The sequence below is a fragment of the Panthera tigris genome, chromosome B2 (assembly GCF_018350195.1).
Source record: "Panthera tigris isolate Pti1 chromosome B2, P.tigris_Pti1_mat1.1, whole genome shotgun sequence".
NCBI classification, from domain to species: domain Eukaryota; kingdom Metazoa; phylum Chordata; class Mammalia; order Carnivora; family Felidae; genus Panthera; species Panthera tigris.
In genome coordinates, this window is record NC_056664.1 from 119536793 (window position 1) to 119563944 (window position 27152).

At 39.8% G+C, this 27152-nt stretch overlaps 1 protein-coding gene across 9 annotated transcripts in view; it reads left to right on the plus strand.

Moving 5' to 3' along the window:
• The window catches only part of EYA4 (EYA transcriptional coactivator and phosphatase 4), a 275586-nt gene that overhangs the window by 24335 nt on the left and 224099 nt on the right, over positions 1–27152 (plus strand). For all 9 annotated transcript variants that reach the window (XM_042987169.1, XM_042987168.1, XM_042987172.1 and 6 more), the window contains exon 2: positions 4190–4288. In XM_042987169.1, coding sequence (XP_042843103.1) covers positions 4256–4288 — 33 coding nt within the window. In that variant the 5' untranslated portion in view covers positions 4190–4255. The remainder of the gene's footprint in view (positions 1–4189; positions 4289–27152) is intronic.

A 27152-nucleotide genomic window follows, 5' to 3' on the forward strand; every position in this document is an offset into this window, starting at 1 on the left:
TTTTAATTCTAATGTTCCAAGACTCAAGAGTTTATAGCCCACTTCTAGAGCAGAGTTAAAGCAAAGGATATCATCCATTTTTCTGTGTATTGAGAAGCTAACTGCAGGAGAAATAATTTCACATGGCATGGGTGGGGTTGCTATTATTCCTGTTTGAAATTCACCTTTTCTGGGGCAATGGCCTTGAAATAGAGCCGGGACCTAGATTATTGCCTCATAAAACAGCAAGAGGTTATTGTTATTCCTTAATTTTATATCTTTATTATGAGGTAACACTTCTCTTACTTGAGTTAAAGAGTGTTCTTGTCTTTTTCTTACATATTTGTGAAAACGAAATGTTAAAAGATTTAGCATAACCACCATTGCTAAATTATGATGTAAAATAATACTGTGTCCACAATTAGCCTAGGTAGTTTTACTTGGTTCCATAATATAAAATCAGTGGGCTCATAATATTTTAGTACCTTAGTGTGTTTGGCAAAAAAAGAAATTCATGTTACCATAAAGAAGTTAAACTAAGTAACAATCTCAATTTTAAGGAAACATAAAGCAAAGTATTACATTGTAACATGGAACATTAATGCAAATAGCTTCCCAACTGGAATGTTAAATCAATTCTCAGTGGGCGGTTAACAAAAAAAAAAAAAAAAAAAAAAGGCTAGTTTTTGCTTAATTCTCTCTTATGTTCCAACATCTTTTCTGAAATCTTAATTTTTAATTTCACCCAAGTTATTACCAGTGCACTGAGATGGTAGTCTTTCTAGAAGATGATTACTTGTTTCCTAATGATCAATATCCTTAATTTATTTTTATTTTTATTTATTTTTTTTGATTTTTGTAGTGTTTATGCATTTTTGAGAGACAGGGAAAGAATGCTATCAGGGGAGGGACAGAGAGAGAGAGAGAGAGAGAGAGAGAGAGAGACACAGAATCTGAAGCAGGCTCCAGGCTCTGAGCTGTCAGCATGACACAGGGCTTGAACCCACAAACCAGGTCAGATCCTGACCCGAGCCGAAGTCAGACGCTCAACCGACTGGGCCACCCAGGCACCCTTAATATCCTTAATTTAATTGTTAGGTGTCCTTTCTGGAAATACGACATTTAAACCTTGATAACATCTTAAAAATCATTGTAGTGTGGTAACTGTACGTGTGTTGTGGGTTGAATTGGGTCCCCTAAGAGATATGTTCAAATTCTAACCCCCTTACCTGTGAACGTGACCTTACATGCAAGCAGAGGAAATCAAGTCAAGATGAGATTTTACCGGATTAGGGTGCGTTCTAATCCAGTGACTTAGAGGAATAGGGAAATTTGGACACAGAAGCACACATACAGAAGCAGGCAGGGAGATACTGTTGACCATGGAAGCAGAGATTGGAACGATGCATCTACAAGCCAAGGGACTCCAGGGATCATCCGCAACAGCAGAAACTAGGAAGAGACAAGGATTGATCCTTGGGCCTGCCGGCACCTCAGTTTAGGACTTCTTGCCGTCAGAACTATGGGAGAATAAATTCCTATGGGTCAGAGTCACCCATTTGGTGGTACTTTTTTTTTTTTTTTTTTTAATTTTACAGCAGCCCTGAGGAGTACTTGGCTAGTGGGTTATCCAGGGAGTGAGGAGAAAATGCCTCTAAAGAGATGGTCTGCCGCATTTCCACCTGGGAGGGTGGAAGAAGGGCTCGCAAAGCGGGCAGCAGTTGGACTAGGGGCCCGCGCTTACTGTGGTACGCCCATATCCAAGGGAAGCCTGAGCCCAGTGGTCTTGGTGATGGGTGGGGGATGGGGAGAATACACAGGGCCAGGGATTGGGATGGAGGTCTTGGAAGATAGGAGGAGCAAGCAAGAGGTCAGTAAGTATCCGGACGAGGATGAAAAACCCAGATTAGACGGGAGGAACCAGTTCTTAAGAAGACAGGGGGAGGGGGAGAAGAAAGAGGGAGGAGGTGTGAGGTAAGGGGGTTTTCCAGGCACCATCTCTCAGGCCCACTCCCGACCCAAAAAGATAACATCTGCAGTTTTGAACTCCCCGCCTGCTTATCTTCCTGAGTTCAAATGCATGCTGCTGCACCTTTCAACGTGCTTAGGACTTAACCCCTGGTCTTCCCATCTCGTATATGCTTTAAAATTGGGCTGTTCTTTAAAGTGACACGTTTCTGGTTTTGAAGTGTATTTAATCACTGTCTTGCAGAGACTGTCACCTACGTACAAGTTACGTTACTATTTTATGACTTTTAACTCTCAGGATTGAAAAACATCTTTAATCTGTATCGCTGCGTTCGTATATGCATAAAACAATTTACAATGTACATTTTAAATGTCCTTTGTCATTTAACGTCTTGTATTCTAATAAGGAAAAGTAACAGGTTTGTTGTAGAAAACACAACACAGGAAAGAAATTAAAGTCATGTCTAGGGGCGCCTGTGTGGCTTAGTGGGTTGACCATCCGACTCTGGATTTCAGCTCAGGTCACGATCTCACGGTGCGTGGGATCGAACCCTGAGTGGGGCTCCGTGCGGATGGTGTGGAGCCTGCTTGGGATTATCTCTCTCCCTCTGCCTCTCCCCCCCACCTCGTTCTTAATAAAACCACAGTCTACCTGATTGTAGTAGGGAAAGTGTGAATGGATAAATGTAAAACTGAGCAAAACACCTGCAAATGTTGAATTTCAATAAACTGAATGGGGAGAATATTGTTTCTGGAAAATACTTACTGGAATACTTATCTTCCATTTAAATTACATCTTCAGAGAATTTCGACTTCACTAAATATTCCTTGAAGTCTGAGTTTAATAATTTATATCTAATTTATGCCTTTATTTACATGAATCCTTTCAAAAGTAAATACATTCATTCATTCATTAATGAGTTTGTTTATTTATGCCAAAGAGAGAGAGGGAGAGAGAGATACGAAAGGCTCCCTCTCACCATCCGTGAGATGAGCCCTGAGCCCAAATCAGAAGTCGGACATGTGCCACCCAGGGACCCCCATGTAAACTGGATTTTAACTCCATATTATTTTTATTTTTAAAATTAGGATTTGAAGGGCCACAAATGTCTCACTGCTCTTTTAAATTGCATTTTCTTTATTAGTGTGTTGAACACTGTTTTGTGCAACCATTTTTCTTTAGAGGTGTGTGTACATTTCGGTTGGTAAGAGCTTTTTCTATGTTAAGCACATTAGCCTACTGTGTTCGATATTTGTGCAGATATTTCTTTTTATATTTTCATGTATCTTTTTAATTTTGATCTTTTTGGGGGGAGGTTTGTGAGCAGATTCAAGAGGTCATTTGGCTTTTTTGTTTTATATTCCACTGTTTCTGTTGCAAAATCCTTCTCCATCAGAGAATTAAAAGACATTATCCCTATTTTTCTTAGAGCTTTTATACACTTCACTTTGCCTGGAAAAATTTAAATACGGGGTATGGAGTAAAGATGAACCTTTTTTTTTTGAATAATTAACTGATTGCCTCAGTATAGTTTATTGATGGATTGTCCTTCCGTATATATTTGTAATATCTTCTTTAAGTAATAATATCATTTTCACTCTCTTTTTAAAATTAAGCATGCTGTTCTGGGTGTGGAGCCTGCTTAAGATTCTCTCTTTCCCTGTCCCTCTCCCCTGCCTGTGAGTGTGCGCTCTCTCTCTCAATAAATAGATAGATAGATAGATAGATAAATAAATAAATAAATTGAGCTTGTATGTTATAACATTCTGTTCTTTAAAACTGAATAAAGATCATCTGGTAATCCAGATAAATATTCCCGTAAGAGAAAGCTGCCATATTAAGATACAGACTGTACTTTCTCAGTTCACGTGCTTTAGAAAGTGAATGATTAACACAGACTGTTAACTTGTCATCTGCCAATTGCTTGATGACATATCTCTCTCAGTAAAATAGGATACTAAGTCTTTTCTGCAGACCGTGTCTCCAAAGTTGTCCTCAGATGTTGTTGTTTATCTACAGTATTCCTGAGTAGCTGTTCACATATTCCAATGTTGCCATGATGTGATTTTCAAGAGCATCAAGTCTATAAGATACGGAGATCATCCATAATGAGTTTTGTTCTTTGAAACTAATGCTTCTGCAGATTATCACGTAAATCACAGTGTGTTTTGGTGATTTTACAAATAAATAAAAAAGATAACTTTTCCATTTCCCCCCTTCGTTTCCATCTTTTTGTTTCAGATAGTCCAGTTTTAACTGAAGGACGCCGCTTCTGTTTGGGGGTGGCCGGAGACGTGAGAAAACCACATGGAAGAATCCCAGGACTTAAATGAGCAATCAGTAAGTCTTAATTCAGTCTCAAGTTTGCTGAAACAAGTTGTGGTCAGACTGCTCAAAACCCTGCTAAAAGGAATTTGTTGTAAAAAGCAGGAGTTTTGTTAAATATGTATGTTTTAGTTGAATTTTGAATTCTCTTCTGAGACCATAAAACAGACTTTTGGAAATGTATGCTGTTCCTGCTTAATGATGTCACATTTTGAGGTCTCCCTTGATTGTCTGCTTGCAAAGCCCGTAGGAGAAAGACTAGGGCATTTAAATCATGCTAAGCGTTTTTGACAATCTGTAATTTTACACACCTCCTTTGTTAGGTTTTATTCCAAATGTGCTTACAGAGCGCATATATTATTGAATGTCAGAAGTATAGCAGGACACAGTATATTCCCGGCATCCCTATTGTCCATTTCAAGGATGGCAGCGACAGCCCTCGTGTGCTTTCATGGTCTCCTTATTTTGCTAAGTTCTTGGCAGAAGGAAGAATGTGCAAGATGGGTGGCAGTCGTTGTAAGAGTCTGATTTCTCAAGGGGTTGATGTGGCCTTTGCTCCTGACTCCTTACTAGCGTCTCCATGGCATTAGTGCCTTAGCGTGTGGAAGTGAAGTCAGTGGGAAGTCTTCCCTCCCACTCCCGCACTGCTGCTAACTGTGTTTCCCACAGACAGCTAGGCACGTCACAAGTAAGGAGACACGTATCTGCCAAGGGTGTGTTACACAGATTGATGCTGTATTTCAGTAGCTCGTACGGTCACGACTTGGCCTGAGAGTCTAATTGAGGCAACAGAAGACAGTGTGTTTGTGTATAAGAATGTGGTTCTAGAAAATGTGAGACTATGTTGAGCTCGGTTTTGAGTTACAGGGGAATATATGTTCTGGTGTGTACAGGCCGTTGCAAGTTCATTTGTTTTTTCAAGTAATTCACTGAAAAGAAAAGATAATGAAGTCTTCAGTTGACAAACGGACAAGACCATTGTCTAATTTCATTATATATTATCGTATTATTTAACATCACATGGCATCGTTATAGGAAGAATGGAACAGAAAAAATACGAAACCAAGAAAGGATAAAAAAAAAAATCTGTCCAATGGTAGAGATGCTGTTCTTCAGAAATTGCCTGACGAGGCAAATAGCAATTAGGCAGCAGGTGCATGCAAGTAGTTATTTTTTTTAAATGCTGGTTATCGTAGTGTGGACTCTAACAAAATGGATGATAGCATGATGGTGACACCCACACCACTGCATGTTTAATGGATCCCAGTGGTGTCAGAGAGCTGTAAGTGACACCATATAAGTCCCTGAGTGAATAATGATGTCATTTTAACGGTGCTGCTTCATGAGAGGGCCACTGCTGATCTATACTTTGTTCTCACACACTGAAGGTTACTTAAAAGTGTGTGTGTGTGTGTGTGTGTGTGTGTGTGTGTGTGAGAGAGAGAGAGAGAGAGAGAGAGAGAGAGAGAGAGAGAGATTGACCAACTGTCCCTGTTTCCCAGAGACCCTGGGGTTGCCCAGGACATCGAACTTTCAGAGCTAACGCAGGTGCAGTGCCTGCAGACTTGGGAGGTTGATCCCGTTGTGCGTGTATCCTCAAGAATGAGTATTTTTTTTCAGGGTTGCGGAGGTTAAAGGGATATGTTTTAATGTGTAACATTCGAATGAGGTTGTTACACAAGATGCTTTGTACCCACTTTTACAAAGAGAAACCTGGCATTTGTAAATCGTACGTGGTATCCTCCAGTGTTGTTTCAGAGTTGTGGAGCTCAGCATTAAAACAAAGTGTTTTTTGTTGTTTTTTGTTTTTTTGTTTTAAGTTCCTAGTGTTGCTGATGTGCAGCCAGGTTTGAAAAGCAGAAATCTAGTGTGGCCTCCTGGCCTCTCAGCTCAAACTCAGCCGCTGAATTTGTGGTGAGGACCCAGGAGACTTTGAGAGAAGGAAAGAATGCCCCCCCCATCCCCCACCCCTCCCCACTTCCGTATCCCCACGTCTCACTTTGAACTCGCCACCTGAGGGTTATCGTAGGTCTGGTCAAAGTCAAATTGGAAGCTCCTGATGTGTGGAGTGGTTTGATAGGCCATCGAAGTGGAGATAGGCCACTTCTGGTTTAAAACACAGGAAGCTTGAAGTTTGTGTCAAGTGTTAATGACTTTTAATGGCTTCGATTTTGTAAACATCCCAAAGCCTTTTTTCGTCAGGTTCCTCAGACTTAGAAGAACATCTAGGCCGATCTGTGCATCTCTTCTTGTACATGTGCAAAGGAACTCTTGGGACTGTGAAATGACTTGCCCGTAATGCCATGGCTAGTAAACGTCAGAGTTGGGACTTCACACAGGTCTTCTGACTCCAAGTCCAAAGCTCTTTCCAGAACATCAACATGCCTTATGGCTTTGGGGTTTTCTTATTTTGACATTCATCACTATAAAAATGGCAAACAAAACAAAACAAACAAACAAAACCTGATTCGACCCCTTTGCATTGAAATGATTTCTATTTGAGTGAAATTTTTAAGTGACATTAAATTTTACAGAGTATATTAAGGTTGTAAATATTTTGAAAAATAATACTTCATGTTTACTAACATAAAGTTCAGATACGGTACAATTAAAAGAAAGTTCATAATAAGATGAAAGGGAATTTGCTCAGATCATAGAAAACTTCTTTCTTTGGGCATAGATCTAACAAGTGGGTGCTAGTTATTGTACATATAGACTGAATCTAGCATTTTCTGTATGCTCTCTCCAATCCTTACCATCTTCTTACCATGTAATTGTTATGGTCACCATTTTACAGATAAGGAAACTAAGGCTTGGAGGGTATCAAGGTCACACAACTGGTAAGTAGCAGAGATTAGAATTGAACCCACCTTTATCTGGTCTTAAAATCTGTCATGGATTTTGCATGATACAGCGTCATATAGTGGGTAGGGACTTGAGCTTAAAATCAGAAATCCATGACACTTAAATACTTTGTAACCATTAGGAAATTAAACTCTTCCTCATCTGTAGAGTAGGGAGGATGATAAAAAGTTATATGAGGGGCGCCTGGGTGGCTCAGTCAGTTGAGCGTCCGACTTGGGCTCAGGTCACGATCTCACAGTTTGTGGGTTCGAGCCCCGCATCAGGCTCTGTGCTGATGGCTCAGAGCCTGGAGCCTGCTTGGGATTTTGTGTCTTCTCTCTCTGCCCCTCCCCCTTCCCCGCTCCCACTCCCGGTTTGTCTCACTCCGTTTCTCAAAAATAAAAAAAAAAAAAAGTAAAAAAAAAAAAGAAAGAAGTTATATGAAAGGTTTGGCATATGCCCCGCTTAGAGTAGAAACTTGGTCAACCTTAGCTGTTCTTACAATTACCTGACATATTCAGATGATCTTTAAAGGGTATGGGATGGTTCTTGCATATCTAGTTACCTTCTGGCAGATATCCCTGCCTGGAAGTTCATAGTTTACAAAGTCAGCATATGAACTAAACTCACAAACTCCCTTCTCCCAGTTTTCTCCCTTTCTCCTCTGTTCCAGTACTTTCCATTGCCTCCGTGGATGGCACCCTCAGCTACAGAGTAGATTAAGTCAAAAAGCAGGTAGTCATGCTTTTTTCCTTCATCCCCATTCAAACTCCTATTTTTTAAAAAGAATATTTTATTGCTTATCTATATTTGAGAGAGACAGACAGAGCATGAGTGGGGGGAGGGGCAGAGAGAGGGGGAGACACAGAATCCCAAGCAGGCTCCAGGCTCTGAGCCATCAGCACAGAGCTCGACGCGGGGCTCGAACTTAGGAACCGCGAGATCATGACCTGAGCCAAAGTCGGACGCTTACCCAACTGAGCCACCCAGGCGCCCCCAAACTCCTGTCTATTCTTAATTTTTAAAACCCCTCAAAGCTGTTTTCTCTGCTCCAGCTCCTATTTGGGGTCTCAATTTCATCTCTTGACTGTCTTTTTCTGCTCTAAGTTGCTTCTAGAGTGGTCTTTCTAAAATACAAAGTGGGTCATGTCTCTGTTCCACTTCGTACCCGTCACAGGCCCTTTCTTGCCCTCGGGAGAGAGTTTCAAGTGTGCAGTAAAGCACACAGGCTCAGTTGCTCACCCGTATCTCTCCTGCACGACTTCTGACTTCTCTCCATTCCCTGAATCTTGCAGGTTCTCTGAGGTTTCTGTGCCTTTGCTACCCACCCGGGTTGCTTGTAAATCTGGAACACTCACTCTGGGTCTCCCTCCCTCTGAGCAAGCCTTTCAGATTGCCTTTCTTCCCCAGGCCACCAGCCATGCTGGGTCAGGGGCCTCTACCATGTGCTGCCAGTGGCATTTACCTCTATCCCAGGACTTACCCCACAGAACTGAAATCTTATCTGTTTATTTACCTTTCTACTGGATTATAAACTACTTAAGCGTAATAGCGCATCTCGTTCATCTTGTAGCCTTACTTCTTAGCACAATTCTTGCTGACATTTAATGAATGTTTTCTTCAAAAGCTTATATATACTGTTACTTACTAAGGTATGTTACTGAGTAGCCTGGTGAATTTTAGAAACCAAAATATTCTCAGAACGGATTACTGACTCACGAATTCATGTTCCACTTACATTTTTAAAAAATTGCACATAACATATAATACTCTTTTAACAGCATGTAATCAAAACAGAGTTTTTGGTTCTTAAATATTTTTTTTTTTTTGCATTATATCTGGATTTTATTTTGCAGTGTGGCTGAGAGGGTCTAGGGAAATTTAAGAGGTCAGCAGTTAAAGTAAGGTTTAGTTTTCATGTTTGTCTGAAATTCTATATTAGAACTTCATAATTATTTGAAGCAGTTTCACATACAGTTATAGCTTACTAAAGTTTTAAACTAAATGTTGTTCTTATTAACAGAAAGAAATATGAATCTAGATTATATGTAACGGTACCTATACTAATTATCAGAAGTTTCTTTGGTATTGTGGAATATGTTATATTCCCTGTATTCAAATAAAGGCTGAGCAGTATTTACTGTTTTTCTAATTTCTATACTACCCTTATATTTTGAGATATTTTGAAGTCCTGTTTTGGTAGTGAATATTCCCATAGATTTTTTTTTTCTCATCTGAGTCATTCACATCAAAGTGAGAGGGAGTATGGCCTAAATTCATCGTCAAGCTAGGAGTTTTGAAAAAAAAATACTGCTTGTGAATTTTAAGTACTGTCTGTTATGCTGTAAAACATGAGTAGCTGCTAAGTAAATTGAGGGAGAATGAGGAAGTTAACAGTTTACTATAGGGTAGCATTCCCTAATATTAGACATTAAAGGCCTGAATATTCCTACATATGTCAACATTGTTAGTGAATCACTTAACTTTTATTATTGATGAAATATATTGGTTAGTGAGGTCTAAATTCACGTCCTTTGGATCCATATTATAAACATACATTGCAGCAATATTTTTAGAAGTTTATATATATTTGTAGCTAGTAATAGTATTTATTTTTTTGCATCAAACCTGTTAATAGTGTGAATTAAAATTCTAGAGTTAGTTAAATAAATTAATCTCTTTTCTGTGCCAGTGTTTCTCCCTTAGAATACCAAATAATCTCCCTTTGGATTATTCCTCAGCTCTTAGTTCTTAGAGATTCTCTGGATCATTTTGATTATAGCCACTAGCCCAGTTTTAAAACCTGTGCTGTTTTAGGAGTCTTTTGGACAGGTTTCTAGTTGTTACATGGAATTGAATAGATCATCCAAATTACCCTTTAGATGTAGAGCTTCAGTGTCACCAGTTTCTGTCAGTGTTTTAGCTCCATGCTGTAAAATACTTATTTGTGTTAATTTCAGTTTAAATCATTTTTTCGTTTTTGATAACCTGGAATTGTCAAAATCCTGGAATCCCATCATTTGATTGCTTTTTTCTTAGGTGCTCTAAATCAATTTCAGCAGCTTGCATGCAATGTATTTTATTCTGATCTAACCAAAATCAAATTATTTTTGAGACTGCAAACCCATTAGCAAGAACTTGGCCTTTAAACTAGGCAAAGGAATCATGTTCACAACATGTATTTTTTTCCACCAACCAACTGGACCATATATTTGAGAGTTCAACGGACTTTTGCTTAAAGTTGAATTCCTTTCAAAAGTGTTGTAACTCCCAATTGCCAATTATATCTTTACTTTGCAATTATATAATAGAGTACCTGAAAAGTGGATACAGTAAATTTGATTTTTTAAAAAGTTTATTTATTTATTTTGAGAGAGAGAGAAATGAGCAGTGGAGGGGCAGAGACAGAGAATGAGAGTAAGAGAGATAGAGAGAGAGAGAGAGAGAGAGAGAGAGAGAATCCCAAGCAGGCTCCATGCTCTTGCCTGAGCCCTTATGTAGGGCTCAATCTCATGACCTTGGGATCATGACACAAGCCAAAAGTGAAGAGTTGAGGCTTAACAGACTGAGCCGCCCAGGCGCCCCAGTAAATTTGATTTTTAATTTGTATTAGTTGCTAAGGCTTACTGTTTCATTTTGAACAATTTTCTAACTTTGAATTTCTGTATCTTCACATGAGTTGATAAGGATTCAAAAGAGGATTCCATGAATTATCTATAAAACCTTCTAAGATTATAATTTAATTTCATTAAAACCTTCCCACAAATTTGAGAATACACTTGTCTATAGAGGGAGAGCCCCACATCATACAGAGTATGGATTGTGATTGCATATCATTTGCCATGTGATCTGGAGAGGAAATATTAGGCTTTTCTTCTGTCACCTGTGATCAGTTGGTTAGTAGTAGTCGCCATTGAGAAAGAACCTAAAGGTACCTCCTGGCTCAATGAAAGAGAAACATTATCAACTTAGTGCAGTCTGCCATGGACTTAGTTAGGAGGAGGAATGGTGTGGAGCCTCACACCTGCTGATCCTGGGCCGAATAGTTGTCAGCAGCTTTGAGCACTGGGTTTGGGTACTGTAGATGCAGATAAGAGCTATGACATCTTTAGGTACCTAAAGTCTCTTCTCGGAACTTGCAACTTACGTACGGTATATAGATTGTCCAATAGCTCTGTCTTATGAATTAGAATGAAAATCACTTGCTTGTGATAGAAATGTCATCTATTTTTTCAGGCCTTAATAATTCTGAGAAATGGGAAAATGAACGTCATGTCACGTTTGCTGTAAGGTATACAGCGAATGGGCAATGTTGGCTGATGAAAAGAGCTTGCGTCCATTGATAGTGCTTTATGTGACTCATCTCATTAAACTACCCTCAATGTCAGGCTCTGTCATGACTCTTCTTCGAAAGAAGAAGATACTGAAGCTGAACTTAGAGATCTCATTCAAGGCCATGACAGCTAGACCTCTGTGCTAGTGGAATGTGAGCTCGTGCCGTCTTCTTCCAGAAACCATGCTGCTAAGTGTATTATCTTACCTGCTTTGATCAATTTAAATGGTTTTCAGACCCTTTGATACATTTGATGTCTTGGAACATGCATTAAAACCCAACTTGATCTCAACTTATTAAAATGAAAAGCAAACATTTTAGATATCTGGGGTCTTGGTGAGAAATTCTACCATGGTTACTAATCCACTGCACAACCTTCTTTACTAAATATTTTGAGCAGACAGTCATAAGATAGCAGTATGTATGAAAATTGAATGATAATCCAACAAACTCGATTAAAGAAATATTTACAGATTCCTCATTGTCTGTCAGGAACTTTGCTAAACTAAGGATTAAAAGGTAAATATAATACCATTCCTGTCGTCCCCCCGGTATAAGTTTAATACAAGATTTAGTTTAATATAAGATTGTAAGATGTTACGTTGAGTTCTAAAGTTATTTTAAAATGAGCTTTGGACAGTGGCAGCTAATTTATTCCGTGAATACTTGTGAAAAACTGTATTTGAAACGTGGTTTTAGATATTAGAAACCCACAGTGGGTGGGGTGCCTGGGTGGCTCAATCAGTTAAGCATTCAACTTCGGCTCAGGTCTTGATCTCACGGTTTGTGGGCTCGAGCCCCACTTTACAAAGCTCTGTGCTGACAGCTCAGAGCTTGGAGCCTGCTTTGGATTCTGTGTCTCCCTCTCTCTCTGCCCCTCCCCCACTTGTGCTCTGTCTCTCTCTGTCTCTCAAAAATAAAATTGAAAATTAAAAAAAAAAAAAAACCATGGCGGACAAAATGGGCAAATACTACGATTCCCATGGAGTTTGTATTCTAGTTGGGGTAGACAAAGAGTAAACAACTAAAGTATATTGGATAATAATAAATGCAAGGAGGAAAACCAAATAAAATAGGTGGGGGGAGAGGAAGTTCTGGGGGCAAGGTAGGTGGGTAGGGACGGTTGCAGTTTTGGGAGGGAAGTCGGAGAATCTTACCGAGGAAATAGCATTTCCACAAAGCTTTGAAGGAGGTGAAGGGGCAAGCCTTAGGGCATCTGGGGAAAGTGAGTTTAGTGGAGGAAACAGCTACTGTGAAAACCGTGAGGTGGCCGCATGCCTGGTGTGTTTGAGGGATAGAAAGGAGGCCGGTGTTGATGGCACTGGTGGAGAACACAAGGTGGACATAAAGAGGTCATCAGGATGGAATTGTGAGGTGGAGAGTACAGATTTTGTAGGGGGGTTAGGCCATTTTAAGAACTTGAGCTTTAACCTAAGTGTTGTGTGAAGCAATTGGAAAGTTTGGAGCTTAGGGACGACATGACGTGACTTAAGCTTTTAAAAGATCACCTTGGGGGCGCCTGGGTGGCTCAGTCGGTTGGGCGTCCGACTTCGGCTCAGGTCATGATCTCACGGTCCGTGAGTTCGAGCCCCGCGTCGGGCTCTGTGCTGACAGCTCAGAGCCTGGAGCCTGCTTTGGATTCTGTGTCTCCCTCTCTCTCTGACCCTCCCCCGTTCATGCTCTGTCTCTCTCTGTCTCAAAAATAAATAAACATTAAAAAAAAATAAAGAAAAAAAAGATCACCTTGTCTGCTGTACTGAGAATGACAGAACGATGACAAGGGTAGCAGTTGGGTTGTTGTCAGTGTCCAGATGTGAAATGGACAAGACTGGGCGCCTGGGTGGCGCAGTCGGTTAAGCGTCCGACTTCAGCCAGGTCACGATCTCGCGGTCCGTGAGTTCGAGCCCCGCGTCGGGCTCTGGGCTGATGGCTCGGAGCCTGGAGCCTGCTTCCGATTCTGTGTCTCCCTCTCTCTCTGCCCCTCCACCGTTCATGCTCTGTCTCTCTCTGTCCCAAAAATAAAAAAAAAAAAATAATAATAATAATTAAAAAAGAAATGGACAAGACAGCAGTGGGAAGGTGGTGTGAAACGGTTGGGTTCAGGATATGTCTTGAAGGTGGAGTCAGAGGACTCGCTGATGGGTTGGATAGGGGTTGTGAGAGAAAGGAGTCAAAGATGATTTCAAGGTTTGTGTCCTGAGCAACGGGAAGGACGGCTCTGGCATTTGCTGAGATGGGTGGACGTAGAAGGAACAGGTGGAGAGTGGAGACTAAGAGTTCAGTTTTAAGTGTGATAATGGAGACATTGCTGTGTCTTCCCCAATCTGGTTTCATACTCCTCTTTTCTGGTGCATTGGGAACTATACTTTCTAACCTCCTTACATGTAGATAGGACCATATGGCTTGTTTTGGTGAATGAAATGCAAAGGGAAGTGATGTGTGTATCATTTCCAGGTTGAGGCAGTGAGACGCTGCTGTGTGATTCTTTGGTCTGTATGTTCTGCTAGCATGAAGAATGGAGGGGAGGCTTCAGGTAAAGATGGCAGAACCCTAAGATTGAAGGATGTTGCATCGCTGAGTGCACGGAGAACAGATTTCTGGGAGAGTATTAAGCAACTGAGTTCATAGAGACATATTAAGTTTTACCCGGTATTAGACATATGAGTGGAAATGTTAGGAAGTCAGTTCGATGCAACCATTTGGAACCCGGGAGTGAAGATTGGACTTGAAATATAAATTGGGAACGCTTCAGGAGATGTGTGACATTTAAAGAAGTATTGGTTGAGATCACGAAGAGAGTAAGTCTAGATGGAGACAATGAAAAGGACTGAGTTCTGGGGCGCCCATATCTAGAGGTTAAGGAGACGACAGTTTATGCAAGGTGGTTGTTTGATCCTACTGTTATAATACCTATAAACCCTGTGTTATGCCACACCTGTACATTGCTACAGCCAGTGACATTTCTTTTGATGTGCTTGCTTCCAAACTTTCCAACAATCACATATCATATCTGTATTACTAGGTACTGGGTTCACCTCTCTCAAGGAAGAAAGAGCCAGCATACAGCTGAATCGATACTGAGACATCATTCACCTCTTTGCATTTTCTATCCACGTAACGAAGCCATCAATGTCTAGAAATCAGTCAACAAATAATTATTATTTTCTCATTGCTGTGTCTGTAGATACGAGGTTTCTAGACATTCTAAAATTAGCAAAGAATTGACCTACCTCGGGGTTTCTCAGTTCCAGCATTATTGACAATTTGGGCCAGATGGTTCTTTGCACTGGGGGGTGGGGGGGGGTTGAGGACTGCCTTGTGCAGTGTATGATGTGTAGAAGCATTTCTGGTATCTGCCCACTAGATGTCAGTAGCACCCACTTCCCTCCCGTACTTTCTCTCTTCAGTGACAATCAAAAATGGCCATGGATGTGGATAAATGTCTTCTGAGTGGAGGCGAAAACCGCTGATCTTTGTTATGTCTCCTTTCAGTGAGTCACTTGCTTATGTATTGGTTTCCTGCAGAATACCGGAGAAAGTTTATCTGAACATTCACAGTAGTATGCTATACTAAATTAGAGGGAACTGGGACAAAAAGGCAAACACATGGTCCTATAGAATTTAGGCAAGAAAGCAACATAACATTGCCAAGTTTGCCAAGTTAACAGTGGAAAATAATAAGTACTATGCTATCATCAGGGCAAGTCTGGTTAAGAAAGGTGAAAAGAGGAATTATCCATAGGCTAAGTCACGCGTTAACTGGGTCTTAAAGGACAATATAATCGTACAGACACGAGAAGACCTATCCTGGCCTGGCAAATTGCAGGAATGAAGATTCGGAAGTGCAAAGTATAAGACAATAAGGTCTTTCCCAAAACAGTGGATGCATTGGAATGTCTGAATCGGCAACTCTGTGGGGACGGAGGTGGAGAGCGGTGGGAGATCTAACTGAGAAATCCCGAGAGCAGACTGAAAAAAGATCTCTGAGGTCAAGCTTAGAGATTCACATGTTGCCTGATGTCCAGCGTGATGCTTGTCACTACATGCAGTGTAGAGACGTGGACGATACTACCCTGTCTTTTGGGACTTTTATCTTGGACATAATGGAAAGCGACATAATTTTTGAGCAATAGACTAGTGTTTTTTAAATGATGTTTTGGGAAAATCAACCAGATGGTGGGAAGGTCAGCGAAGGTGTGAAACTGGGCATGGAAGATGGCTTGCGGGATCTGGAAGCAGTTTGTGGGTGAGCTGAAAAGGGCCTAAACAGGGAGGCAAGCTTTTTTTTGTAAAAGGCAGGACAGGAAATAATTTGGGGACTTCTGGCCATCCAGTCTCTGTATAACTACTTACCTCTGCCGGTGGAGTGTGGGGGTAGCTGTAAACGATGCATACACGGATGGTCATGGCTGTGTTCTAATAAAGCTTTATTTACATAAACATGTGGCAGGCCATACTTGGCCAGCTCCCAGTGCAAACTCGTGATGTGTCACTGGAAAGAAATCAAGGAAAGAATCAAGGAAAAGAACTTGAGAAGAAAGCTTTGCTGAGCTTGGTAACCAGCCAAACAGAGATACTAAGAGGAAGGGTGAGTGGTAGATGTGGAGAAGAAAAGAGCAAAGATTATCCTGGAACTTCAAGTTTAGGAGGTACGAGTAAGACGGTCGAGGAGCAGGTGTCAGCGACGTAAGGAAAGCGAAAGATGTGTTTGAATTTAGAACTGTAGACAACATGTCAAATAGCGACTGGTGAAGCTCTGTTGTGCCACGGAGGTGATGTCCAGGCTGGCTCTGTAGAGTGGAACAGTATTTTCCTTGGGGTGCTGTTATAAGGAGAAACCATGTCTGGAAAAAGGGCAAAAGCATGAGGATAAACCTGGGAGAATACCACGTTTGCAAAGTGGAAGGAGGAAAATGGGTCAAAAGAGACAGGGAAACAGAAGGAAGATTGGGGTAATACCCTCTTCAGAGCTACAGACCAAGACAGCTTTCAGGAGGAATTGGGCCATCACTGTCTGACGTTTCAAATGGTCAAGCAGAATGGTGACTGAGAAAAAGGCTGTCTCGGGTGATTAGGAGGTCATTGGTGGCCCTTTGGAATACAGCCTCATTTGAGTTGTGGGAAGAAGAGACATCTCAGAGGCTCAGCACAGAGAAGGGAAAGTAAGAGGGAGCTTGTGTGTTTAAAGAGAAACAGAACAGTAATTGAAGGGAGCACCTTTTTCAAACAAGAGGAGGCTTGTGTATGGTTGATGACAGGAGAGTAGGACACAGTGGGCTCAAGTTGGTGCAGAAGGGATAATGGGGCTCAGTGGAGGCCAGAAGAGGAAGACAGTGTTGGGATGAGGGAAGGATAGCACCCTCTGCCCCTGAAAATGCTAGGGAATGTCCGTAGTTTTAAATATTCTAAGGTGCTCCTCTTTGATGGCATTCATTTTTTTAGTAACATAGGAGGGAAGTACATTTGTTCACACAAGATCAGGAAGTGGATGGGAGCATGGTAGGATTAAATACTTAAGTGGTATAAAGAAGATTAGTAGCAACTATTACCTTAAAAACTGGTAGGTGATCTCCTGGAACTCAACACGTGGATGATTGAGAGATATTTTCAGTGTTCCTTTAGCAGAGTGGGTCTCATTGAATAGGACTTAAGACGGTGTGTTCACATTGAACGTTTATGTATTTATTTTTTTTACATTGAAACCATTAAAAAGACACAAGAGAAAATAAACACTTTTGTGGTTGAGCCTGTCATCTTTGGAAGAAACTGCTTGCCGTGTTTTCTTTGGTTATCAGTATGTCTGACAAAAAGAAGAGCCTATTTACTTAGATGTGATTGTGTCAAATTTGACGGTAGAGTCAGACTGAAAAATACTCGTCTCAAGTACATGAAATTCTGTCGTCTCACAGCTTCTTGGGTTGAGGATTGATTTCTCTGTCCAGACTCTTTTAGAATGTAAATACCCCTATAAGAGTAAATATGTTAAGTTCACATTAACTCCCTTGGCAGGAACCAGGATGGCAGGATGGAAGGTTGGCAAAAACAACAAACCAGAGTTTAAAAAGAGGAGACAAACACTGCCTGCTTACTTTGCTTGCCTTTCATTATTTTGCCCAATGCGCTATAGATGATGCACGTGGCCGGTGGATTATCACTTGATCGTGAACCCCAGAGCCTCATTGCTAACACTTATGTTGCCCTTGCTTGGGCTTTCTAAGTGCTTTATGTATATTAATTCAGTTAATTCTCATGGCTGGATGAAGTGGAGCTATTGTTATCTGCCAGTTTATAGGGAAGGGGTGACTCAGCCAGCAGGTCGGGGAGCCGGATTATAAGTGGGCAGTCTGGCTTCTGAGGCCACAATATTAACCGTGAGGTGTGTCTGCCGAGAAAATGCCCTGTGCTTTTTAGTCGTCCACCCTGACTCATGCCTACAGCAGCAACAACAAAATTTTGAAATTTTAAGTTTTCATACGTAAGAAGAACAAAATCTGATCTGTGTCCATTTCTTTCTTTTTTTTTTTTTAAACAAATATTTATTTATTTATTTAGGGACACAGAGAGAGAGAGAGAGAGAGAGAGAGAGAGAGAGAGAGAGAGAGAGAGAATGAATATCCCAATTAGGCTCCACGCTGTCAGCACAAAGCCCGATGTGGGGCTTGATCCCACGACCCTGGGATCTTGACCTAAGCCAAAATCAAGAGTCAGATGCTTGACTGACGGAGCCACCCAGGCACCCCCATTTTTTTCTACTAACATTTTCTTTAATTCACAGATCTGTCACACAAGAAATAATATGAAGGGGTAGACTGAAGATGATAAAATAGACAGTATTTATTTTTCAATCTACTGATTTAAAAAAGGGGCTTATAACAACCTTGTATGGTGACAGATGGCAGCTAGATTTATTGTCGTGACTATCTCCTGATGTGTATAAATGTCAAATCACTGTGTTGTATACCTGAAATGAATATAATATTGTATGTTAATTATTCTTCAATTAAAAAAAATGGCTTAGGTTGATTTGGAGTCTCTGCTGGCTTTTCTACGCCAGGACCTGTAGGAGGATTCAAAAACATACACTTCTTTCGCATTAAACGTCATACCCACTTTTTCGTCTTTTCACATTGCCATTACCAGAGGGCCTGTTCTACAGGTGGTGCAACCTTTAGAGGTTACCCCTTCCAGAGCCTTTATTTTTACAGATGCAAAAATGGAGGCTCAGAAGCTCAAGTACCTTATCAAGCTAAGGCCATTCCAACAGCCATGTGTTTCGAAATGACAACTTCTGATTTGTCTCAACCTCCACACTCACATTTGAATACTTTTGCATACAGCTTTTAACGCATTGGAATTAAAGTCTACCCCCCTGAAAACTGCGACAATTCAGTTGAGGAAACAGTCGCCTTTCTTTGAGCTTGTGTTAAAGTTGGTAGATCGGGGTCATTTAAGAAAGCTCAAGCAAAGGTGTGAAACCCTTTATTTTACGTGTTTGTTTTTCTCGTGGTTATTATTTACTGCTCAATCAGCATTAACAGAAGAAAAATAATTTGGCCGCGAAGTTACTTTAGTATAGGATTTCAAAGGACCTTATTAGAGAGAGATGTAATTTCATCCTCTTGGCCTTTTATATAACAGAGTGCATATTTGGGTTACTTCATTCTGACCCGGAATTGAACCATAGATTTAAGTGGTGCATAGGAAGTTAAAATCTTCATTCGACAAAGATTGAAAAATATATTATGGTTGTTTTTCATATTGCTAAGGATGTCTTCATACTTTATAGTTTTGTGCTCTTATTTTAGCTAAATCTTGTCTGAACAGCACCTGCGTCAAAATTTTCTCATTTCACAAATCTCGTAAAGTCTAGGTATTTGATGACTACCATTTTATATAATCAGTGGTTTTCAAATGCGTAACTTTGACATGTTGATAGACATTGTATCATTATATGTTTTTGTATGTTGCTTAACACTGTGGAGCTGTGGTTTAGTTACGATATTCCGTAACGAGAACGATAGACTGAATGTCACGGGTTGAAACAGTGATTCAAATATCAATATTAAGGAAAGTAAGCCAGAAAGTCCATAAAGTAAATAAAAAATGTAAAGAAAGAAAGCAAAAGGCTTTTACAACTTGCGTTTTGAGAGCGTTTGCGTAAGAGAAAGAGACAAATAATGTCAGGGTGCTACTAACTCTGTGTGGCAGTGCCTGTGTATCTTCCGTGAGACTCTTCCCATCGCCCCAAGACTGATTGCTCCCCCTTTTCTTCAGTACTCCATTTTGCATAATAAGATCCACACTGATCCATGTTTGGGGTGATGGTTTCCATCCTCACTAGGGAGATTGTGGACTTCTCGTTTCTTTTCCATGAAATAAAGTTTTCATTGGCTGGGATCCCAGCTAGACTGATGTTTTTTCTCCCCTCATTTTGTTTGTTTGTTTAATATCTTAGATTTTGAAAGTCATTCAAAATTAAAGAACTTGCATATTATCCGAAGAAAATAAGTTGTGATTTGAATCCCTTTGTGAAAACTCAGAAGAGGTGTTTAATGTTTAAGTAACTTGTTATGGGTGGTTCGAGGTCTTTCTGAAGTGCTTGTCTGCTGAAGATTTGTATGGTACTTACGGTAAGGGTGTTTGTTTACTCTGTGGGCGATTCAGACCCGTTCTATTGTGCCTGAGTTACTATGCAGAAGTAAGTCAGGAATCATTAATGATAATTTCAGGTTATGCATAATTATTTTAGAATGTTGAATGAATTCGCTAATCTTTGATGCAGTAAACCTTATGCTGAGCGTTTCTGGTCTAATAGGTTTAATATTTTAAGGCTACATTGATTTTTTTCCTTTTGTTTATTTAATTGTTTATTGCACTGTCATTGGAATTTTATGTACATTATTTTCACTCTTGAGCCCTTACTGTCAAGCCCGAGGAATTTAAAGGAATTAATTGAAGGACTTCAGGATATCGGTGTTCCTTACATGAATATGGATTGAATGTTAATGTCGGATCTTAGGCTGGAAGTTGCTTTGCTGTTAGATTCTATTAGATTGAGTGTACCAACCCTTTATGCAAGGAATTGGGAGGGAAATGAACTCCAAGCGCTTGGTTTTCTCTGTCTTTGGGACAAGTAAAAAATTGACGAATTGAGAGAAAAGGAAAATTTTTGTGTTGCTAAAATTTTTTTAGACCTCGCAACGTTCTTTTAAAAAACATCCTTTGATGTCTTGGGTGTAGAGTAAAAAGCCCTGAGGAGTTTAAGTATATTTATTTAAATAGTTTTGCCCTTTTTCTAAATGTTGCCCCTTTGGCAGATTTTTTTTTTTTTTTTTTTTTTTTTTTTTTTTGCTCGTTAAAGCTTCAATAGACTGAAGAGACGAAATTGTCCAACTCTCTTGTTTCATGGATGTAATCAGAGTAAACTATGGACAAGCAACCTTAAAGAGGTGCTCAGGATCCCATAGCTGGTAGGTGGTAGAATGATGATTCAGGCTGGGTTTTTGAGGCCCAGGCTGTGTTCTTCATAATCACAGCATACTTGCTTTTTCATGCCCTAGAGCTTTCAGCTACAGCTTAGTTGAAGTTTTGAGTGCAGGAAACCTTTATTGATGATTTTTTTTTTCCCCAAAGTCGTGCAGGAGAAACTTTCACTAAAAATTTCAGACTGATTTGACTCCACATGAATCCCCGCCGTATTCAACCTCCAGTATTTTCGAATAGAAAACGGTTAGCCAGGATATCTCATTCTCCATAAAATATGTCTGCGGCTTCTTATACCAAACCCAGCCCTAGTGCCCTACTGCCCAGAGAATGCGAGCTAATTTTAATTGTTTCAGAAGAAAAGTCATTAGAAAATGTCATTAGGAAAAACTGAAATGGTGTTAAGAAAGGATCCAAGCATTGCAATGCAAGTTGATAGTTCTCACTCTGTATTGTCCACATCAAGAACTGTTTGATTAGGCATGCTTTCCTCTCCTTTTTTCTTCCGTTAAGATTCAGAACTCATTATGTGCTCAGTGGCAGCAGTCGGTTTTAAATGCTGTATTCTGGCTCACTTCGCAATTACCAACATCTATGCACACTCTCTCTTTTTCTTTCAGTTTGGGTTAGGTGATGTACCCTTAATTTAAAGCATATTGTATCATAAACCCCCAGAAATGCTTGTTTTGAGACAAGGGAGACTATGAATAAATAAACATTCATGTTCATTCTTCTTCGGTAGAATATGAAGCAGAGAGAGTTAAGTAATATAAAAAGGCTATTCAGGATTTCTATTTAAATTACTAGCCAACAATTGTAGAAGACATTTTCAGTTGCATACTAGTCATTTACCTCTTTTCTGTTTCGTTAACAGAATCCTGATTTTGTTGGGGGCCACTTACTGTCCTAGATGTCTAATTGGTTGAAGCCAGATTTATGGTAACTTTAGACTTCTTTGACAGTGATTGGTCTGCTATTGGGCAAGTGACCCAAGGGACTTCTGGGAAAGATCTTGTTTCATCTAAATAGAGAGCCACAGGAAGGAGGACTCCTTTCTCATCCTGCATTGCTTACTGCTCTGGAGGCTGTAGCAGGAGAATGTGATGCGTTAGCCATTCTCTGACAATGAGGTGATAAGCCTAAGAATGAAAAGCCAAAATGCTAAAGATGGCCAAGCAGAAGGACAGAGAGAACTTACATCCTTGAGGAAATCATTGAGCTGCCAAGCCTGACACATCCTCCTTCCAGACTGCTTGCTTGTGAGATAATTATTTTTCTGAACTGAGTTATCCGGTTGTATTTGTTAAGCCTTGTGTGTGGGTTCAGTCCCTGGTGGAAAGGAAAGAAAATATAGAAGTTTTAGTTCCTGACCTGAAGGATCACATAATCTCATGCTTCTCAAGACTGATTTTTTAAGTAAGATAAGAATCCTTCTGAAACTAGAGATTGCCTTATTTGTTTTAATTTTTAAGTTTTTACTGAGGAGTGATTTATATATAGCAAACTCTGTGTGTGTGTGTGTGTGTGTGTGTGTGTGTGTGTGTGTGTGTGTGTGTATGTGTGTGTGTACGCTCTGGATGCAAATCGTTTATCCAATATATACAGGTATTTTCTCCCAGTCTAAGTCCTGCATTTTCATGGTCTTAGTAGTTTATTAATTAAAAAAAAAAGAAGAAAAAAACGAACTTTTTATTGACGTTACATTGAATCTATATATCAGTTGAGGACAATTGACATCTTAACAGTGAATGTTGAATCTTCTGACCCACATATATGTCTTCTTAACTGCTCTCAACAGTGTCTTAGAGCTTTCAGCATACAGGTCCTGCACAGCTAGTCAGATTCATGCCTTAGTCTTTCATATTTTTGGTGCTACTGTGAAAGTTTTTCATTTCCCTTTTCTGACTGTTCATCCCTTATATATGGGAATAAGTTGATATTTGTATATTCATCTTTCATTATGCAACCTTGCCAAGTAATTATTAGTTCGAATGTATTTGGTTTTCTGTGTAGACGGTCATATTATCTGTGCATAGTTTTACTTTTTTATTGATTCTGAAAAAATCATGCACATTTTGCATTCTCCTCTGTAATATATCTTTATATGTTAAAATACAAAGTAAATTAAAAAAAAAAAACTTAATAGTTAAATACTCCCTTGAGCACTGCACTTCCCCTTACCCTCAATATGTATGAAACTCATGGTCCAGAAAGAGGTGCTGTATTTAATCCTTTGACTTTTGAGCGTGTTTCTTAAACCCTAATCTAAACCCTAATGAAATATGAGTCAGTTATAAAATAGATCCTAAAAATGCAAAGTGATGTAAAAACAAGTGCAGGTTGTAGAACACCATATTGAGTTATATTGCGGGCTATGTGTTAATTTGTTTATCTTAGGCCTCCACACCCAGATTGTAAATTTCTTCAAGGCAGTACTGTGTTTTACTCTTCATTTTATCTACCGCAGCCTGTAGGACAGTGCCTTACATAGAATTTATAGAAGGACTTTCACAAGTGCTTCCTCAACTTGCATACGTAGAGATTACTGGAAATAAGTAAGAAAGTGATTATACCTAAGTGGTTAGGTTAGAAACCAGGTTAGAAGAAATAAAAGTGTATGTGAGTTGGGGGTCATGGTTGCATTGAAAAACAAAATGCTTATGAAATAGAATTAAACCATATGTCCATTATGATGGAGAAGTGATACAGACTGGTGTTTCTCATGTTGGGATCTGTATACCCAGGGGTCTGTCGATATATTTCTTGAGGAAGTGGGGCTCAAGTGCTTTATAAAACTACTAAAGTATTATATATGTGAGCAAACAAGTCCTATGCACATTTTTGGGTCGTGTAAATGACCCATGACCTTATAAACAAGTACCTCTTATGAGATTTTAGTACTGTGGTTTGCATTTTAAATTATATTTTATTGTCACCAACTGATCACACAAGTGTCAACATTTATCTGGTTAACCTAATTACTTACTATTTCTCAAGTCAGACTCTGCAGCTCATATTCTTACAGATCTTCGAGTCCGAGAAACATAGATCCAGGCCAGTGAGCCGGAATAGGGTGGATGAGACAACAGTGTGGTACCCCCGATGTTTATAGCCTCTGTACCTTCTGTTCTCCTAAATCTTCCAGCTTTCCAAGATCAGCAGGTAGGAGCTGCTTTCTCATGAGTCAGTCCACACGGTTGCCTGCTTCTCTGCTCTTCTTTGGCTCATAGACCAGGAGGGCACTGTCCTCTCCCCACACTGCTTTGTCTCACACTGCCCACAGCCTTTTTGAGTTACTGCTGCCCTATTCCATGAACATAAGGCAGTTAGTTATGAGCTTCTGGATGAGGTTTTAGAGTGAGTACAGTGAAATAAGTATAAGAAAGAACTTGGGACTTTCACACAGCATAGTTTATAGAAATTCCTTGGTCATCATGGGTCACTGGTCACCTATCCCTGGAGGTCTCTGTCTTGCTATAGAGTCTCAAGGCCTCTCTCTTACCTCTTTTGCATCTCCACATCATCTCTTGGTATTCTGAATTTCTCTATGTCCTCAGTATCCTCAAGTTCTCTCACTTTGTTTTGCAGAAATTCAGTTCTGTCTTTGTCATGGCCTCACCTTGCAATCTGTGACCAGAGAACTATGCTACTATTTTTTCAATCCAAAAATCCATTAAAAAATATCAAGGTTTTTGTTTATTTAAAAAATATTTACCCCAAAGTGGAATACAGTTATTTTTTGTGAGGCCATATCACCTGTAGCGCTATTTTTTTTCTCTTTACAGTCCATACGCAAATGTGCATATTGTCTTAGTAGAGTATATATAATATACATATATATGTTGCATTTCATAAACTGTTTTCCAGTTTTATATGTAAAATACTTGGGAAAGAGGTACATTTTCTGTTATCAAGAATCTCTCAGAAAATACTTGATGATGGAATACTATGGTTATAATTCACAAAAGACCAAGAAAAGGCAACACAGCGTTTTAGGAAGGATGCTGACTTAGGGGCAGAAAAATGGTTTCCAGCTCCCATCTCAATGTTCTAGTTACCTGTCACTTTGCCTGTAGCAACTTCACTCCCTTGAACCTCTTTCCTCACCTGTAACTTTCATCCTTGCCTGCCCCGGGGAGTGGGAAGGGGACAGAGTGAGCCTGTGCTTTCTAAACCCTAAACTTTTATATCAACACAACTGTTCTGTATTTTTGTAGGGATCATCCTTGTCATCGTCATCATCTCAACTAGAAAGGCCTTTTTTCCCTGTAGAATATTCACCGGCAGACTATTCACAAGCTAATCCTTGCAGGTGATTTGCATGTACTCAAATTAACAATGTGGGACTCGCTTAATCCACTAGAGAATAAGAAGAAGGATATTCTCGGTCACTTGCATTTTATATTGTCATTTAACATTGAAATAAACTCCCTATTATTAAGAAAGAGGTCAATATTACCATTTAAAAAGGACTACTCAACATTGCATTGGTTACACATTTCTTAACTTTCTCACTCATTTGAATATCCAGAGTAGTTTGTGTGTGTGTGTGTGTGTGTGTGTGTGTGGTGTGTGTGTGTGTGTGTGTGTTTCCTGCTCTCCTGTAATACAGCTAGACTCTGAAACAGTATGGGTAAACATTTATCACCCCCTGCAAGACAGTAAGTATTATTCTAAATACATTTAAAGGTTTTAATGGTTTCAAAGTTAATATTTTAACTTTTCTGTTTTATTAAGACTTATTTTTTGAGTAGTTTCAGGTTCACAGCAAAACTGAGGGGAGGGTGCAGAGATTTTCCACATACCTCCTACCCTGGCATGTGCATAGCCTCCCGCGTCATCAGCACCCCTCACGAGATGGTACATTTATTACAATTGATGAACCCACATTGGCACATCATAATTACCCAAAGTCCATAGTTTTGGGTGATTAGGGTTTGCTGTTGGTGTTGTGCATTCTGTGGTTTTGGACTAAATGTATAATGACATGTATCCTTTATAACATCATACAGAGTATTTTCACTGCCCTAGAAGTTCTCTGTGCCCCACCCCCTGCTCCCAACCCCTGGCAACCACTGATCTTTTTACAATTGCCATAATTTTGTATTTTCCAGAATGTCATATGATTGGAATCACATAGTGTACAGCCTTTACAGATTGGCTTCTTTCACTTAGTAAGTGCATTTAAGGTTCCTGCATGTGTTTTCATGGCTTGACAGCTCATTTCTTTTTGGCCCTGAATTGTATTTCATTGTTTGGTTGTACCACAGTATACTTATCCATTCACATATTGAAGGGCATCTTGGTTGCCTCCAAATTTTGGTGATTATGAACAAAGCGGCTGTAAACATCTAAATGTAGGTTTTTGTGTGAACATAAATTTTCACCTCCTTTGGGAAAATGCCAAGGGGCACGACTGCTGGAATGCGTGGTAAGAATATGTTTAGTTTTGTAAAAGACGCCATACTGTCTTCCAAAATGGCTGTTACCATTTTGCCTTCTCACTCACAGTGCCCGAGGAAGTCCCTGTTGTTTCACAGCCTCACCAGCACTTGGTGTTGTAAGTGTTCCAGTTTCTGGCCATTCTGATAGGTGTGCGGTGGCATCTCATTGTTTTAACTTCCATTTCCCTGATGATCTATCCTTATTTGACATCTGTATTGCTTCTTTGGTAAGGTGTCTATTAAGTTTTTGGTCTATTAATCTACTTGTTGGTTTCCTTATGAAGTTAGAGTTAGTATTTTAAGTTGTGATATGCTATGTATGGAAAACACAAACACAAACTTGTTTGTGATCAATATAGTTTTTTTTCCAAGTTATACAAAATCAATGTGTCACATGACATCTGAATTTCTAAAGAGTTCTTTATATGATCAGCTCTTCATGTTTATGAAAGATTATATATAGAATGTTTATAGACGATTCTATAGAATCTCATCTGATTATATATACAGATGCTCCCCTAGAGTGGTAATATATGGAATCACTGATTAATACTGGGACTCTGAACTCACTTAGACAAAACCAGCTTTGATGCTGTATTCAAATAGCTTCATTTAGCCTCACCAGGGCAACTAGCTTTCTCATGCAGTATTCTAGGGCTTTGCATTGAGATTTGGTTTGATTGTTACAGAGAGAGGTACAGTAAGAAGATGTCTCTGGGATGCCTGGGTGCCTCAGTACGTTGAGAGTCCAACTTCATTTCAGGTCATGATCTTG